Source organism: Nomascus leucogenys, chromosome 12 (genome assembly GCF_006542625.1).
Source record: "Nomascus leucogenys isolate Asia chromosome 12, Asia_NLE_v1, whole genome shotgun sequence".
NCBI lineage: Eukaryota > Metazoa > Chordata > Mammalia > Primates > Hylobatidae > Nomascus > Nomascus leucogenys.
In genome coordinates, this window is record NC_044392.1 from 22,162,954 (window position 1) to 22,179,055 (window position 16,102).

Sequence of the window (16,102 nt, forward strand, 5' to 3'; positions counted from 1 at the left end):
CCTTCAAAAATCTTAAGCCTACCTTTCAGTATTACAGTACCACCTGCACCGGGGCAGACACTAACAACATCAGGCATGTCCAATACCAGCTCCATAGTAGACCGATACCCAAGGATTCGGAGTGGTAGACGGTTGCCAACCATCAAAAGGTACTCCTTCTCCAACTCCTGTGGGCTCAAACCATCTTTGGTGGAAATGAGAAGTGACCTTATTTCCTTCCGCAGACATTCCTGTATACGCTCTTGTTCAGACATTGTGCCCTACAGGACTGAAGACAGAAACGCAGCTCATGAGGAAAAGAGGGCAAACCCACGAAAAAAAGATTTAAAAAAAAAACAATAGTCGGATACAAATAACTAAGACGCCAGTTTTAAGGGTAATAAGGCACAAGCAGTAGTATGAGGGTGCCCTGCGACTTGCGCGTGGCCGGGCGATTCAAGCCATGAATCTCCACCTGCGTTGATTAAGCTACAGGTGTCAAGAACTCTGCCCCTGGCCATGGGGTGGCGTTAACTGGGGTTCCTGTCGGGTGGTCGACTCCAACGCAAAATTCCCATCCGAAGCCTTCAGGGGCTCCTCGGGAACCAGGACTAGGAACTGAGGCCAACGCAATGCCGCCTCCGCCCTGCAGGGCGAGGGCCCCATGGAAAGGCTCTCCCTCTGCACACCTCTGACACCCCAAGCCGAGGGGGCGCTCCCCACTTCCTCTTACCTGAAGGTACCACCAATCTTCGCCCGCCCCCTATCTGGTCTAGGGTTGGGGTCCCTGCCCCACCCCCAATGTCTCCCGGTGACCCTCGCGGGAGCCGGGCGTGGCCCTTCCACCTGCCCTGGCGGCTCTCTGCAACCTGAGGTGGAAAGGAAGGCGGGAGGCGCCAGGTGAGGCGCCCTTCTCGCCCGGCACCGCCCTGCTACCAGTCACCCGTCTTGCCTCCACCGCGCCCTGACGCCAGCACTGCCGTTGCGGGCAGAGTAGGGATTAGGGGGCCCTCTCCGAAGCGGCGCAGGACTGTAGCTGAGCCGGCGGCCCCGCGCGCCTGCGCACCAGCGCCCCCTGACCAGCAGGCCTCTCCCGGGGCGCCTCGTTCCAGCCCCGAGGACACGTGGCGGGTGGGACGGTTGGGCAGGATTAGCCGCTCCGGGGTCAGGTGTGAGGTCCGCCCCAGTCTCAGGAGCCGCTGGGCCCGGCTGCAGAGGCCGCCTTCCAGGATCCCAGGCGCCTACGTCCTCCGACGCGGTGCGAAGGCGCCAGGTGGGGCTGCGGCACTTGGACCAATCCAACCACCTCAAGAGCTGGGGCCCGGCCTGACGCAGGGAGGGAAGCGGGCCGCGTGGGCCTCAGAATCACCTGTGGGGCTATTTAAGAGGAGAAAAGCGTGCACAGGTCTGATAAGCAGAGATTCTCATTCAATAGGTCTGGGTTTATTTGAGGAAAATCACAGACAATTCTGATTCTTGGCTGAGAATTCCTGCAGAGCTAAATGCAACTCTGGCTCCCTGATGAAGGAATGGGTGGGGCTAGGAGACCTTTTTAAATGAGTGGACAACATTCTAGGTGCCACTAGAGATTTATTTGGATGTATAGTTGGTTTGGTATAATGAGCCAGATTTATAAAGTCCTTTAAAACCAGAAAACAGTAGTTTAAGAGATATAGAATAGGGAGGCATTGTATAATATAAAGACTTGTACCTTAAAATGTACAGTCTAATTAAAGAAACAAGACAAACCAAAATAACCAAAGAATTTGAATCAACAAAGAGGCTTGAGCACACACAACAACCTTATCTTCCTTCTTTTTTTTTCTTATAAAATGTAAGGTTTAATATACAACAGCAAGGAACACCCCAGAGGCTGCCAGCTCGTGTGACTTCGTGTTTCTGTGCTATATGAGACTAGTGTCCTCGTCTTCCATCGTGACAACCCTTCTGTCTCCCCCAACCCCCTCCCCCCCACAGTGCCAACGGGCTCTGGGCAAAGCTGCCCCGTTTTCTTTTAACCTAAGGGATGCCATGGTTTGGCTGACTACGTTTGACTGCCACCACTGAAGGCAGCTGATGTCTCACGCGGCCGGATACTGTGGCGATGGAAATCAGAGGCGGTACTAGCATGGAGGGCGGGGGTGCCGGGTCAAGGTCGTCTGGGTTCTCAGGAGCCAGTCTGTGCCACAGAACCATCGGCAACTGCCTTTGTAAGGCACCTCTGTCTGGCATTCGGAAAACCACCCCGTCTTGCCAGAGCCCCTTGGTCTTGGTTAGCAAAAGCTGTATCTGATCCAAATCATGCTTTCGATCGGGAGAAATCACATTCCTTCTTTTCCCTTTCTAATGTATTCCAGTGTGTCTTTTTTTTTCCTCAGTTTTAATAAGCAAATTGTACCACCATCTTATTCTGAGATGCTCCTTTTTAAAAGCTGTAGATCATATTAATGGAAGTGTTTACTGCTGGGAATATTTTCCATGTACAATGATTTGTAACCCTCTTATCTCACTAGTTGCACATTATTAGTTCACATCCAGTTCAATTTATAAATTAAGAGAGGTGTTATTTGTCTGTACAAAAATCAATGCATATTTATGAACTTCTTTTATTCAAATATATTTTCACTCTAAATACATAATGCAGAAGCCCGTGTGAGTTGGGCAGTGTGGCCCAGGAGGGCCTGAGACTAACACATCCACCTTGGCAAAAGGACAGAAAATGTCTCTTATGGTTGGAAAAAATAGCCTTTTGTGTGTTTATTTAGTTTACAAAATATACTCAAAATGCTATTATTAGCTGAATTTGTGATTTCCTTTTGAATTTCTGAGTTATTCTTATTTATTTTTCCCATTTTGTTTTTGCACCAAGGAGACCGCAGTCAAAAGAAAGTTACTCAGCAACTGATTTCCTCTCTTGGGACTGAAAATTTAAACAGATACTAAATTATGACAGTGAATTTAGAAAGGAGGGCTCCAAGGGCTTGAAAAACCATATCTGGGATAATATGATACTTCTACGAATATTGCGATCACATCGTGGCGATCACCGGAGCATGCCGCATAACTACCTCTTTGGCTAATACGCTTTCTTCTTGGTGATGACTAATCATCTTCTATTAAACAGCAGTAATGCTGGAAGAACTCAACTATACAAGTGTAATGAAGCCAGTATTCTCCCTGGACAGATTAGCTACAACTGATTTGACACATACCATTATAAGGGCTTCAAACCTGACAAACTGTCCTTGCTTCTGATGTATGCCGTCAAGCTCCTCAGAGAAGAGATGGGATCCAAGTGTTCTGCTTGGTAGTACTGATGTGCTTAACTGCCAGTTAAGGAAAGTTGCCCGTCCCCCTCACATCCCTGTCCCTTGTGCCACCAGGACAAGGGTCCTGCGCCGTGTGCTATCATCAAAGAGCCGAGGCCTGTCGCTCTCTCCTGCTTGTGGTTTAGCGGAGTTTGTGCAAAGGAGCTGCTTCTGCAGTCTCCCAGCTGCCTCTTCACCCCTTGAGGATGTCCAGGTTTTGTGATTTTGTGTGGGGTGAAAGTGGGTGGGTGGGAGGGAGGTGACCACCAGGAAGAGTGAGGGGATGCGACGGGACTCACGTGCTGCGACTTCCAAGTGAGTATGCGGCGAGGCTGCCATGTCCCAGGTGTGGCTGGCGGGTAGGCAGGCACGGCTGTTCCTCAGATGATGGTGGGCACCCTCCTGCTGCTGCTGTTCCGGTTATTGTTTCTCCTGGACAAGTTAGGGATGGCCATGAGCACTCAGCGCTCATCGGGGCAGCCATACTCCAGCAGCACATTGATGCATTCCTGCCTGGAGGCCTGCCAGGTGTAGGCCAGCACTGTGTTCCCATGGGTATCTCAGGCCATGACGTCCACCCCGTACCAGATCAGGAGCTGCACCAGGACCACATTTCCCTTGTGGCAGGCCAGATGCAGTGCAGGGCAGCCATCTCAGTCTCCCTCCCGGAAGGTTTCTTTCGCCTCGTCCCGGGAGCCATGCACCAGCAGCAGGATGGCCGTCCGCAGGTCCTCGTCTGCGGTGGCCCGAAGCAGATGCTGGCCCAGGGACAGATCCGTGCAGGGTAGCGGGGCCAGGAAGAGCTTCTGCTCGTACTTGGCATGGATCCATTGTTCCTTCTCTTCCCTTGTGGAGTCTACTAAGGGTTTCGTCTGCCCCTGGCTGCTCTCTTCCCAGACGCTGTTGAGTAGCTCGTTCCCAATGGGTGACATCATCTTGATAAGCTCAACTGGCCAGTCATCCTGGTCCAGAGATCAGACTCAGGGAAAGGTGAGTGCCAAGATTCCAGTGGATCCCTAAGCACTAGATGCACATGAGCGCTCCCAAGTTCAAACTGGCCCAGTTAGGATTCTGGGTCTCGAAGTCCACACAGTGGGAGTTCCCGTGCGTGTATCAGATTGACTGCAGGGCCATGGCCTCACTCTGGTTCATCAGCTGGGACTTGTTCTTACTGCTCTTGCACGACTGCAGGCTGGCCAGAATCTGGCTCTCGATGGCTTGGACCCAGGTGTCCCGCTCCTCATTCGTCGTGGCTTCAAAGTGCCACGTTTGGCCAGTGAGGGACACAATGATAAACTCAAAGTTTTCTTGTTCTTCAGCAGTGCCAGACAGACCATCGGCTTTGAAGTTGCTGGTGGTTTTCTGCCTACGGTGCTTCTTTCTGTTGGTGTGAGGGGAGGTGGGCTGGTGGTGCTGGAGTTACTGGGACTGGAGCATACGGAGTCACCCACCCCGTGTTTCTGCTAATGGCCGAGTTTGCAATGACTGTAGCCTCACTTCACTGGTTGGCTCTGGAGACTGAGTAGGAGCACTGGTGCATGCCATCTGGTTGGCTTTTGAAGGAGACCAGGCTGATGCCACTTGCCATCTGAGACCCAGATGCACTAGTGACATTCCCTGAATTGGGTGAGATGTGTAAACTCCTCATGTGCTTGGATAGGCCATTGGTTTTAGGCCTGGAGATGGGCACGCAGGCTGATGTGGCTCGGGGTAGCCTCTTCCCTGGGACTTTCACAGTGGTTCTCAGAAGGTCAGTCTCCTTACCATGAACATTCTGCATGTAATCATGTAAACTTGGATGATAGGTCAGCACACCATTGTCACACAGGATGACATATTTCTTTTTCCACTCTTCAATGATTTACCTCTCTGCTTCAACAGCATGCCCTGCATAATTGACATGGCTTTGCTGCTCCCGATGCCCTATGCACGACTCTCTAGGCCTTTCTTCTCTTTGGGTCGCTCCCTTTCTGAGAGGTGAACAGGTTGGACCCTGCTTGGACTGCTTGTGAACGGGTGTGGGCGTGTTGGCAGTGGGAGGAACATCCATCTGAAGTTCCTTCTGGCTGGTGCTGGGAGTCGATGGAACGGAGGAGGAACAGTTGCTTAAACTCCTACCTCCATTACTTGTCTAATTGATGTGCATGGCGGACACCTGTGCAGAACAGACAGCGGAATGGCTTGGAGAACTGGGTAGCGACTTGCAGGGTCCTATGGACAGCTGCTGCTTCTTCCTTGTGGCAACAATCTTCTGGGCAACCTCCTGGAAGTCCCTCTCCACGTTCAGCCCATACATAGCACACGTCTCATAGTACGTGCGCCACTTCAGGTCGTTGGAGTGCTTCCTTACCCTGGCATCATCAATGATCCTCGGGTTAGTGGAACTTATGGTATCCTGGGTTCCCACCAGAACCAGAGGAATCGCGCTCATGTTCTGATAGTTGGCCATTCCACTGTAGTAAACAGTCTGGAAACTTATTTCATCCTCCAAGCTGAAAACAAATATAACTGCGTCCACCGACATGGCAAACTGCACCTCCGGGGGGGGGTCCCCTTCATATTTAATCAGCAGCAGATAGCTCTGTCCATCAACAACAATCTCTTTCTTGAACCTGCCACCGCTTTGAGCTCCGGGACAGATCGACTCAGCGTCCATTCCTAGCTGTTCACAAAGGCATCTTCGATGGCGATGACGTACTCCCGGATCTGGTTCTGCAGCACCGGCTCCTTCACGTGCTCCAGCAGCTCCTAGATGGAGTAGAGGTTGGGGTGGACCAACTCGAAGTGCTGGATCTCCGCCGGGATGGCAGCCGAGTTGGCCAGCTGCTGCTGGTAGTTCATGGTGCAGGCGCCACGCCCGGAGCCGCCCGCCCCCAGCCTCCGCCGCCGCCGCCACCGTCCCCAGCCGCCGCCGCCCCTCCCCGCCACAAGCCTGGCCGCCGGCGGCGGGCGGAGGAGGCTCGAGAAAAGTGCGGGCGGAGTAGGGGCGGGGCTGTCTCGCGGTCTCAATTCACGGCAGGGGACAAGCGGCCGGCGAGCCCGGGCGTCTCGGGTCAACACGCCACCCCGGGGAAGCGCGCCCCTACCTGGAGCGCGCCCCCACCGCCCCCACCTGCAGCGCCCCGCGGCGGGCGTGACGGGCCCAGGAGGAGGCTCGCTAGGGCGCCTTCCTGCGACGCAGCCTCTTTCTAGCTCTAGGCCCCGCTCCGCCGAGTGCTGAGCCCTGGCAGCCGCTGAGTGCTGAGCTCTGAGCTCCGAGCTCCGAGCGCCGGGGCTTGGGGCCGAGGGCCGATTCCCGGGCAGTGTGGCTGCGCCGCTCCGGGCGCCCGGCCGCGGCCTTCTTTCTTAAATCTGATGACATAATGCTGTTTTTTTTTTTTTTTAAGCCAAGGGAACAAAATGTTCCATCAATGAGCCAGGAATACTGAGGAATCCTCGAAAGATTGAAAATAAGATTATGGGCTGGTTTATAGCAGAATGAGCAGGGCTGCATAACAAACTAACAAAAAGGAAAATTATAAGACATGGAAAATGGATCTAAACATTGCAACATTTGAATGACAAAAGCTGTATAAACAAAAACCAGCAAGAATGATGGTAAGGGTTGGGGAGTTAAAAAGAAGAAAATGTCCCAAATTTGCACCAAAACACATCTTATTAAAAGGGCCCACTTAGAGTTCTTAAAATAATTAATGAAAAAAGATCCTGTCCTAGGTAAACTCTAGAAGAAAGAGAATCAAGAGATTTTTATATGGAAATGTTATCTATAAAACAATGGAAATTAGTTTGCCCTTGAATTTCTCAATGGCAATATCTTCAGGGCTAACTCTGGAATCCTTTAGGCTAACCAACAGTAAAGTGAGAGGAAAATAAAAACATTCTTAGACATGAAAGGATTCAGAAAGTTTACCATCTCATTGAATGACTTGAAAATGACTCCTGCAAAATGAACAACGAATTACAAAAAAGATGTCCCAGATTCTCATCCCCAACAGAGGAGGCCACAGACATTGAGCACATACTATGTGCGCTCTACACAGATTATCTCATTTTCTTCCCAATAACTCTGAAAAAGGTACAATTATGATGCCCATTTTAAAGTGAAGAAACTGATATACAGATGTGAACCAGAATATATGAAAGAGTGATAGGCAATACAACATAAAATATATTATTGAATCAAAAAGTTATTGGTGCATAATATAAAAAAGAGAGTTTTTACAAAGATATTCTGGAGCTAAATCCCAGCTTGATAACTGTAAAGCAAGTGTCAGAGGCTGTGTGAAGTTGCTTCATTAGAAAGACTCCACTGGGGAACAGTAGCTACCCTTACAGTCCCCACTTGATTGGATTTGCAGTAACCAAGACCTATCAGTCATCTGTGGCAGCTGATCTGTGAAGTGAATGGGAATGAGGTGGGAACCATCACAGTAGCATCTTTCTCTCCTTTGATGGTAACACTTATCTCTGCAATTCTCCAGGAATGTGGCATTGCTTTTGATGTACTGTTTTGGCACCCCACTTGGTACTTCCTACTGGAATAACCCTTACACCATGGGTGAGTGTACCAATGTAGGAATTCTGCCAGTTGCTAAGATTACCTATTCCAGCTATTCACTTGGCAACTAGGGCCCTTGACCACAGGATGAATTCACAGTTCCACTAGCCCTGCCCCAAAGGTGAACCTGGGCCAGAATTCAGTTCATTTGTCACCCAACCTCTATAAGCTCAAAATGTTGATGGCAAACAGCAACATTTTGGGTCCCAGAAATTAGTGTTAGTTTGGGATTTGCATATGATAGTCACTAAAAAATTTGGGTATTTCCTTTTCTGCAGAGCAATTATCTATAAGGGAGCACAAACTCTTTGGGGAGATGAAAGTTTGCATGCAGTCTTAGGTACAATATTTCCACAGCGTCCTTATTCAAGAATATTTGGGCTATGCTCAAAAGGCTGTGGATCCTGGGATCTGATTTAGTGCTGGTAATGGGATGACAAGTTGTATCTCTCTTGCTCAGGAGAGGTCTCTGTTCCCCAGACATAAAGCTGTGTTTTGTGGGTTGTTTTTTGTTTTTTTAGAGAGACAGGATCTCACTCTGTTGCCCAGGCTGGAATGCAGTGGCATGATCATAGCTCACTGAAGACCTGAAGACCTGGGCTCAAGCAGTCCTCTCTCCTCAGCCTTTTGAGTAGCTAGTCATGCATGCTCCACCATACTTAGCTAATTTTTTTTTTTTTTTTTTTTTTTTTACTGTTTTTTGGAGGGGGAGGTAGGGGTCTTGCTATGTTGCCGATGCTAGTCTCAAACTCCTGGACTGAAGCAAAGCTCCCACCTTGGCCTCCCAAAATGCTGGAATTATAGGCATGAGTCACTGCCCGGCCTGGATTTGTTTTTGTTATACAAACCAAAAAGACTTAATGGGCTATTTGTTGAGTTCATTCCTTGGGTTCCTAAAATTACTTAACCACATCCAGAGAGCTCCTGGGTCAGACCAATGTGTTTTCCACCCTGCTGCCTATTATGATGACTGGAGCCCACTGTTCTTCTGGTAATTAACTCCCTCCACATGAATGCCTCCCATCCTTGCTTGTCTGTGGGAGTGTATTTTAATTTGCAGCTGCTCCTTCCAGCATTCCTGCCCTAGAAAACAGCTGAGATACAGAGAGAGAGAGAGACCCAATTTGGGCCCATCGGATGCCATTGTTCAAGTCTATTTCCTGCAGCAATGACTCCAGGCCTTTGCCATTGCTCTTACCTTTCTTACCCTACTCCTGCTCTACCACTAGATGACTTTGCTCCAAACCACCCAGAGCAAATGGAGGCTCTCATACATGAACCCCCTCAACTTTGAGCCCAGTCCTCTAAACTAGTCCCCATCGTGTCTTTCCTTCTGGTCTCGGTCAATGAGGGGGTCATCCATCCTACTGTTGATTTTATTCCCCCCAGCTCCTCTAGATCATGACCTTACCCTTTGGTTACTGTTACACATATTCAATACCTCTTCACAGACTACTTTCCTATAGCATAAAATTATGCTCTGATCTTACATACACATAACACAGAGGAGAAAGACAGCAGGAAGGAGAAATAAACACTTTCTCTTGAACTACCCCCCACTCCAGCCTTTCCTTTGTGGCCAAATCCTTAAACAGTCTACACTCAGTTTTTTTTCCACCTTTTCATCCACCATTCACTGCTCAGTCCATAGCAATCAGCCTGCTACTCAGGACTTCTTTCTTTTACCAAAATTATCAATGGCAAACTTACTAATTGACAAGTTTTACAGACTTTTCATCTTACATGATCTCTGCTGTTTACTGTTGGTGTCTCCTCGCTTTCTGAAAAATCTCTCTTCTGTGGGTTTCTATGATGCTGTTGCACTGGGCTTGGCTCCTAGCATTCTTCTCTATTTGCTCCTTTTGTTATTCTGTTAATGCCCACGTACATTTAATACAGGGTCTGTCCTTGGCTCTTTGCCTTTTTTTTTTTTTTTTTTTTGAGAGCAACTCTCGCTCTTGTCCCCCAGGCTGGAGTGCAATGGCGCAATCTTGGCTCACTGCAACCTCTGCCTTCCGGGTTCAAGTGATTCTCTTGCCTCAGCCTCCCGAGTAGCTGAGATTACAGACGTCTGCCACCACGCCCAGCTAATTTTTGTATTTTTAGTAGATACGGGGTTTCACCATGTTGGCCAGGCTGGTCTCGAACTCCTGACCTCAGGTGATCCGCCTGCCTCGGCCTCCCAAAGTGCTGGGATTACAGGCATGAGCCACCACACCCAGCTGGCTCTTCACCTTTTTATCCATCCCCCTCTTCCTAGGTCAGCTTTCTCATTCTCATAGTTTCAGCTTTGGCTAATGCCTTCCAAACGGCATGTTCATTCAAGCAACAAATATCTTTTAGCTCCTACTGTGTGCCCAGTACTGTCCTAAGAGATAGGACTATAACAGTAAGCAAAACAAAGTTTCTGTTTTTCTGGACATTACCAAAGACAAGCATTAAGCAGATAAAATATATAATATATGATGTCAAGTAATGATAAAGGATCTTACAAAAAATAAACCAGGATAAGACAGTGAGAATGGGGCTGCTGTAAATGGAGTATTTAGAAAACACTTTTGTTTAACCTGTATCATACTGGCTCTCAAAGTGTGGTTCCAGACCAACAGCATCACCTGGGAACTGGCTAGAAATGCACATTATCAGGCCTCACTCGACCTGCTGAATCAGAAAGTAGGGATGGGGGGATGAGTCCAGCAATCTATGCTTTAACAGGCCCTCCAGGTGATTCTGATGCATGCTGTAGAGGAGTTTCCCACCTCTGTTGCCCCAAATAGATTACAGGTGTGCAGTCTGATACTGATATTCTCAGCCCATAGGGATAGCTTTAGGGTTGGGGGTTACAGAGATGCCAGGAACCTCCGGACCAAAGTAGCATACACCCAGACTTTTCAGAAGGCAACCAAGTGGGATCGGCTGGCATGCCACAGGCCTCCAGGTGGCATGGTAAAAGCCATCCATTGATCTGCTGCAAGAAGCTAAGCGCTGTCAAGGACCTGCTTCCGCCCTCACTTCCGGGTGAAGTTTGTGGTCCCTTGCATATGGAGACTGCATAGCATAGAGCGAGACAGGTGGAGAATCTACTCCAGCTGCACCACGACAGCTCTTCATAATGCATGTGTTGGGCTCCCTAGAGCTTCTTTCCTTTCCTTTCTTTTCCTTTCCTTTCCCTTTCCCATTCATTCATCCATTCTTTCACTCACTTGTTCATTGAATTTATTCATTTATAAATAGAGACAGAGGTCTCTCTAGGTTGCCCAGGCTGGTCTCAAACTCCTGGGCTCAAGAGATCCTCTTGCCTTGGCTTCCCAAAGTGCTGGGATTACAGGCATGAACCACTGTGCCCAGCCTCATTATTATTTGAAATACATTTATTTTTATAAATTTATTTATTTTTGAGACAGATTCTCGCTCTGTCACCCAGGCTGGAGTGCAGTGGTGCAATCGCGACTCACTGCAACCTCCACCTCCTGGGTTCAAGCCATTCTCCTGCCTCAGCCTCCCAAGTAGCTGAGACTACAGGTGCGTGCCACTATGCCCGGCTAATTTTTTTGTATTTTTAGTAGAGACAGGGTTTCACCATGTTAGCCAGGATGATCCCGATCTCCTGACCTCCTGATCCGCCCACCTCAGCCTCCCAAAGTGCTAGGATTATGGGCGTGAGCCACCGCGCCTGGCCATTTTGAAATAAGTTTAAAGAAAAAGTTGATTAGATTTGAAACCCATTCATATTATCACAAGAAATATCAAAATTACATTTGTTGATGACAGAAATTAGATTCTTTAAGTTCAACTGTTGTAAATTTTTAAGTGATTGTAAAAATGATTTTTAAAGCTTTTAAAATTGTGTGAACACATTTCTCATTCATGGTAACAAAAATTTAGAGTTCGTCATTTAAAAAATTTTGATTAGGAATTTTATGTAGTCATTTCAAACATGAAATTTATATCTGTGGAAGCAAACTCAAGATTCTATTTTAAAATTTTAAAATATTTGTATACAAATTTAGTTTACTGATATTGAATCCCTAACACTTTTTAAAACAATGATTATATATCAAAAATTAATTTTTTCACCAAGCCCTATACAGATACCCTCAAATCCCCTCAAGTTGCCCCAGTATGCTATTCAAATAGTATCATTTTCTGTCCTTTAATGGGAAAAGACTGGAAGCACTACGCTAGGATCACCCTCTCTCTATCCCTGTCTGTCCCCTCTTCCCTCTCCACCCCTTCTCTCCCCGCCATACCTCTTCCATAACACTGAACTATAAAGGGACAAAATAGAGTCCTCAGGGTCACACAAGCCACCAGAAATAGGAAATGTATCTCTTCTTTTTTTTTTTTTTTTTTTTTTGAGACGGAGTCTCGCTCTGTCGCCCAGGCTGGAGTGCAGTGGCATGATCTCAGCTCACTGCAAGCTCCACCTCCCAGATTCACGCCATTCTCCTTCCTCAGCCTCCCGAGTAGCTGGAACTACAGGTGCCCGCTACCACGCCCGGCTAATTTTTTTATTTTTTTATTTTTAGTAGAGACGGGGTTTCACTGTGTTAGCCAGGATGGTCTTGATGTCCTGATCTCGTGATCTGCCCACCTCGGCCTCCCAAAGTGCTGGAATTATAGGCGTGAGCCACCGCGCCAGGCCCATCCTCTTCCCATTTCAATTCACCTTCCACCTTGTCCATAAAGTGACTCTTCTCAATTGCAAATCTTACCATTTTCCTTGTTCACAATGTTTCAATAGCTTCTTTTGGCAATAGATAAAATATAAGTTCTCTTATATGGTATAAAAGGCTTTTCATTTCTTGGGCTGCCTAGCTCTCCGGCCTCCTCTTGTGCCAGTTTGTCAAGCCACTGATTGACCTGCTATCTTTTGTACTGTTTCCTCTGGCTGGAAGGTCCAGCTCTCAAAGTCTGCCTGAGGATCACCCACTCATCCCAGTATGGCCCAAACTGGATCCCCTCTGACTCCACTCAGGTAATGTTACTCACTCCCTTCTTTGTGTTCTCACAGTGCCATATAGATCAGTGGTTCTTAACCAGGAGCAATTTTGTTTGATGCCATGGGGAAAACACTTGGCAATATCTGAAGACAATTTTGGTCACCACAACTAGGGATGAAGTGCTACGGGCATCTGGTGGAGGCCAGGGATTCTGCTAACGATGCCGCGATGCTAACGATGCTGTTACAATGTACAAGACAGCCCTCCACAACAAAGAACCATCCAGTCCAAAATGTCAGTAGTGCTGAGGTTGAAAAACCTGGACGTACAACACTTTATCACACTTGTCTGTTTACACATCTGTCTCTCCCTATTATACTATGCACTCCTCAAGGGCATGCACCATGTCTTACCTTTAAATCCTCAGGGGTGAGCAGTGCAATACATGTAGTAGGTGCTCACTAAGTATCTATGGAGTGAATTAATGAGACAGAAGTTAAATAAGTCTCATCTCGTCCCTGCACCTAACAGGCCAACACCTGCATTTCAAAGCAAAGAGTGTAGGAACATAAGATGCTTGGGGTCAGAACAGTTAGGGGATGTGGATCAACCAAAGCAGCCGCAACTTCTGATCAGTTGCTAAGCCTACTAAGGTTGAGCTCTCCATCTTTCTCAAGTCCTCTATCCCTTCATGGTCCCCACCCCATAACCCCATGAGACTACCAAACTATTTTGATTTTCTCCCTCAGAAATATTTCCTGAATCCAAGCCATCCCCACTGCCAAAGCTGCAGATCAGGCTCTCAGTTGTATCACCTTCCTAGACCACTATTGTGCCCTCCTATTTAGTCTCTCTGCCACCTACAAATTGAGAAAGTCAAATTTGGTAAGTCCTTATAATTTCCAGCTCTAAAATAACAGGATTTGTAACATCATGTAGTGCCAATCAATTCCAGCCTTTCCATTAAATAATCCAAATGAATCAGTATTCATACATTCACTTATTCATATGGATATAATACTTCAAAACACTAACTGGGAATAAGTGTAATACTTTAGAAAGCCTTGCACTCTTTCATAATCTTTCATCTTGGAAACATAAACTCAAAAATAAACAGCTTTAATTGATCCTCCCTTTCTTCTAGTAACTCAGTTCCCACAGATGTCAGTTTCTTAACAAATCCAAACAAGGAGTAAAGTATTGAGAGTTTCAGAATGTGTGCATATCATATTTTCAGCAAAGGGATGAGCAATACTTTCAATTAAAAAGGAATCTAAAAGAAAACAGCAGCATCCCTGTAAAAGTAGATGAGGACAGCCAGCTGGACTTAGCTGCTAACTCAGCACTCCCTTCCCCAACTCCTCCACCTTCCAGCCATGCTGCATTGACCTTTTTATCATGGAATGGTCTGCAGCTTCTCTGATTTTGTCATTGTCACTCATAATCCCAGCAGACTTGTGTTATAAGCAGCTGCTTATATTGCTGTTATGTACAGATATAGAAAATGAAGTAATGATTATGTAACTTGTCAGTGGTCAAAGAAGCCAAGGAAACTGAGCAAAGGTGACTGAGAACAAGTGCCCAGCATGGGCTCCAACACCCAGTAGGGCCTTTTTTCATTGATTTTTCTCCTACAAGGAATTTCTCTCTTATTGAAAGACAGTACAGTTTGGGGAATATCATTTGACCAGATATCCTGCTCCATTCTTGGAGTAAAAAACAGGTGCAATTTTAGTGTAAGAGTCTAGCTAGGGATGCGGATGAAATTAATTTATGACAGGACCAGGCTGAGGAAAAATACCAATAAATGCTACAAATAGTTTCTCACTTTTTCTAACAGGGAAATCTCTAAAGGATGATAAAGATGCTAGCTGTGTTTAATAGCAAATGTTAATTTGGGGGAATATGAAATAATCATGATACCTTTCTCTCTTTGAGCCAAACGCAGCTTTGGAATTTTTCTCACTGTAGTGTTGTAGGCAGAAACTATCAACTGAGGCAGGCCCTTGCGAGGAAATATTTGTCCTCCTTAGCCCATGCAATGATCAGGTTTAGACCGTAAAAAACCTATTTAAATGACTGGATTGCTCATCTTTTATTTACTTTATTCCCAGTGGCCTAACCTGGAACATATAGAAGAAAGTAGTGGAATGGTTTGTCCAGATGCACTTCAGCTACTTCAGGTCCTCAGTCTTTAATAAGGTTTTGGGAGAGAAAAAAAGCTATTGCTGTGTGAATTCAATAAATATTGAAAAATTTAAAAAATCAGCATTATTTCTGCCATCATGTGATCTGAACTATCTGAGTAGTATCATAAATCTTGGGTGATGGGTTACCTTGACCAACCTCCCTTTCAGTAAGAAACAAATTATTAACAGAAAGTGAAAGAGAAATAAACCTATTCAATGTTTCAAGTCCCTCAGAAGAGGGTGAGGCAGCTCCCCAGTTCGTTGCTAGATCCAGCCTGGCCAATGAACCCTGAAAAAGCCCAACTCCTGCTTTCATCATGGAAGCACGGGACAAAATGTCCCTTCCTAAACACAGAAGTTAGACCAGACCCCTTCCTGCCTATGATTCTTCAAGAAGCATTGCGTCATCATCAGGCGTAAGCATTAATAAAGACCCTAAATAATAACAGAGACAAAACACATCGCAAAGAGAGTTTTCTTTTATCCCCTTTAAAATGTAAATACTCCCAGGAGGAATCAGCCAACATCATTACGGGTTAATGCATATGTAGAACAACTACTGCCAGGATATAAAATAAGAAATAAGTAGGGAGGAGAGAAACGCATCCTTGAGACGACTCCAAGAAGGAAAGTTGGGGGTTGAGGGGAAATTTCTGATTTTACCTTAAAGTCACCCTAATTCGATGACCTTTTGTGGTTTTTTTCTTTTTTCTTTTTTTACTTGGCCCTGCCCAAGCATGACCTAAAAAAAACCAAACAAACAAACAAAAAAGGTTACTAACAACTGTTCCTTTCCACGGAAATCTGCAGTAAAAGGCAAAAGATGTATTCGTTTTGAAGAGAAACCAGAGCTTGCGATGAGCTTCTGTATCTCCGTCAGCCCTCTAGCATGACATTAGGAACCCTCCAGGCCTGAGTCTTCACAGCCCGGGCTGGCACCTGCAGACACGCACTGCCCGGGGCCGGCTCTCCCACCCAGGCCTCTCTCTGCTTCAGCGCCGCCCCGGCCGTGGGAGTCGGCGGGCGCAGTCCACAGCTCCACCCAGACACAGCCGTCGGGGTTCCGGGTGCGCCCCGCCACGGCCCCGCCCACGGCCCCGGGGTCCCGCCCCTCGCCCTCAGCCC

General features: G+C 47.1%; 1 protein-coding gene, 1 non-coding gene and 1 pseudogene across 4 annotated transcripts in view; all 3 read right to left on the bottom strand.

The window, feature by feature from the left end:
- TDRD5 (tudor domain containing 5) overlaps positions 1–1,254 on the bottom strand; it is a 108,279-nt gene extending 107,025 nt beyond the window's left edge. The window contains exons 1-2 of one of the 3 annotated variants that reach the window (XM_003258959.1): positions 1,202–1,254; positions 23–564 (exon numbers count right to left, since the gene is read on the bottom strand). In XM_003258959.1, coding sequence (XP_003259007.1) covers positions 23–254 — 232 coding nt within the window. In that variant the 5' untranslated portion in view covers positions 255–564; positions 1,202–1,254. The other 2 variants (XM_030823187.1, XM_003258957.4) reach the window with 2 other exon arrangements.
- A 2,413-nt stretch (positions 1,255–3,667) lies between these two features.
- LOC100582903 lies at positions 3,668–6,128 on the bottom strand (annotated as a pseudogene).
- A 9,587-nt stretch (positions 6,129–15,715) lies between these two features.
- On the bottom strand, positions 15,716–15,831 carry LOC115837690. Its single transcript, XR_004032750.1, has one exon. It is a non-coding gene; the product is annotated as a U5 spliceosomal RNA (small nuclear RNA).
- Between the last annotated feature and the right edge of the window lie 271 nt (positions 15,832–16,102).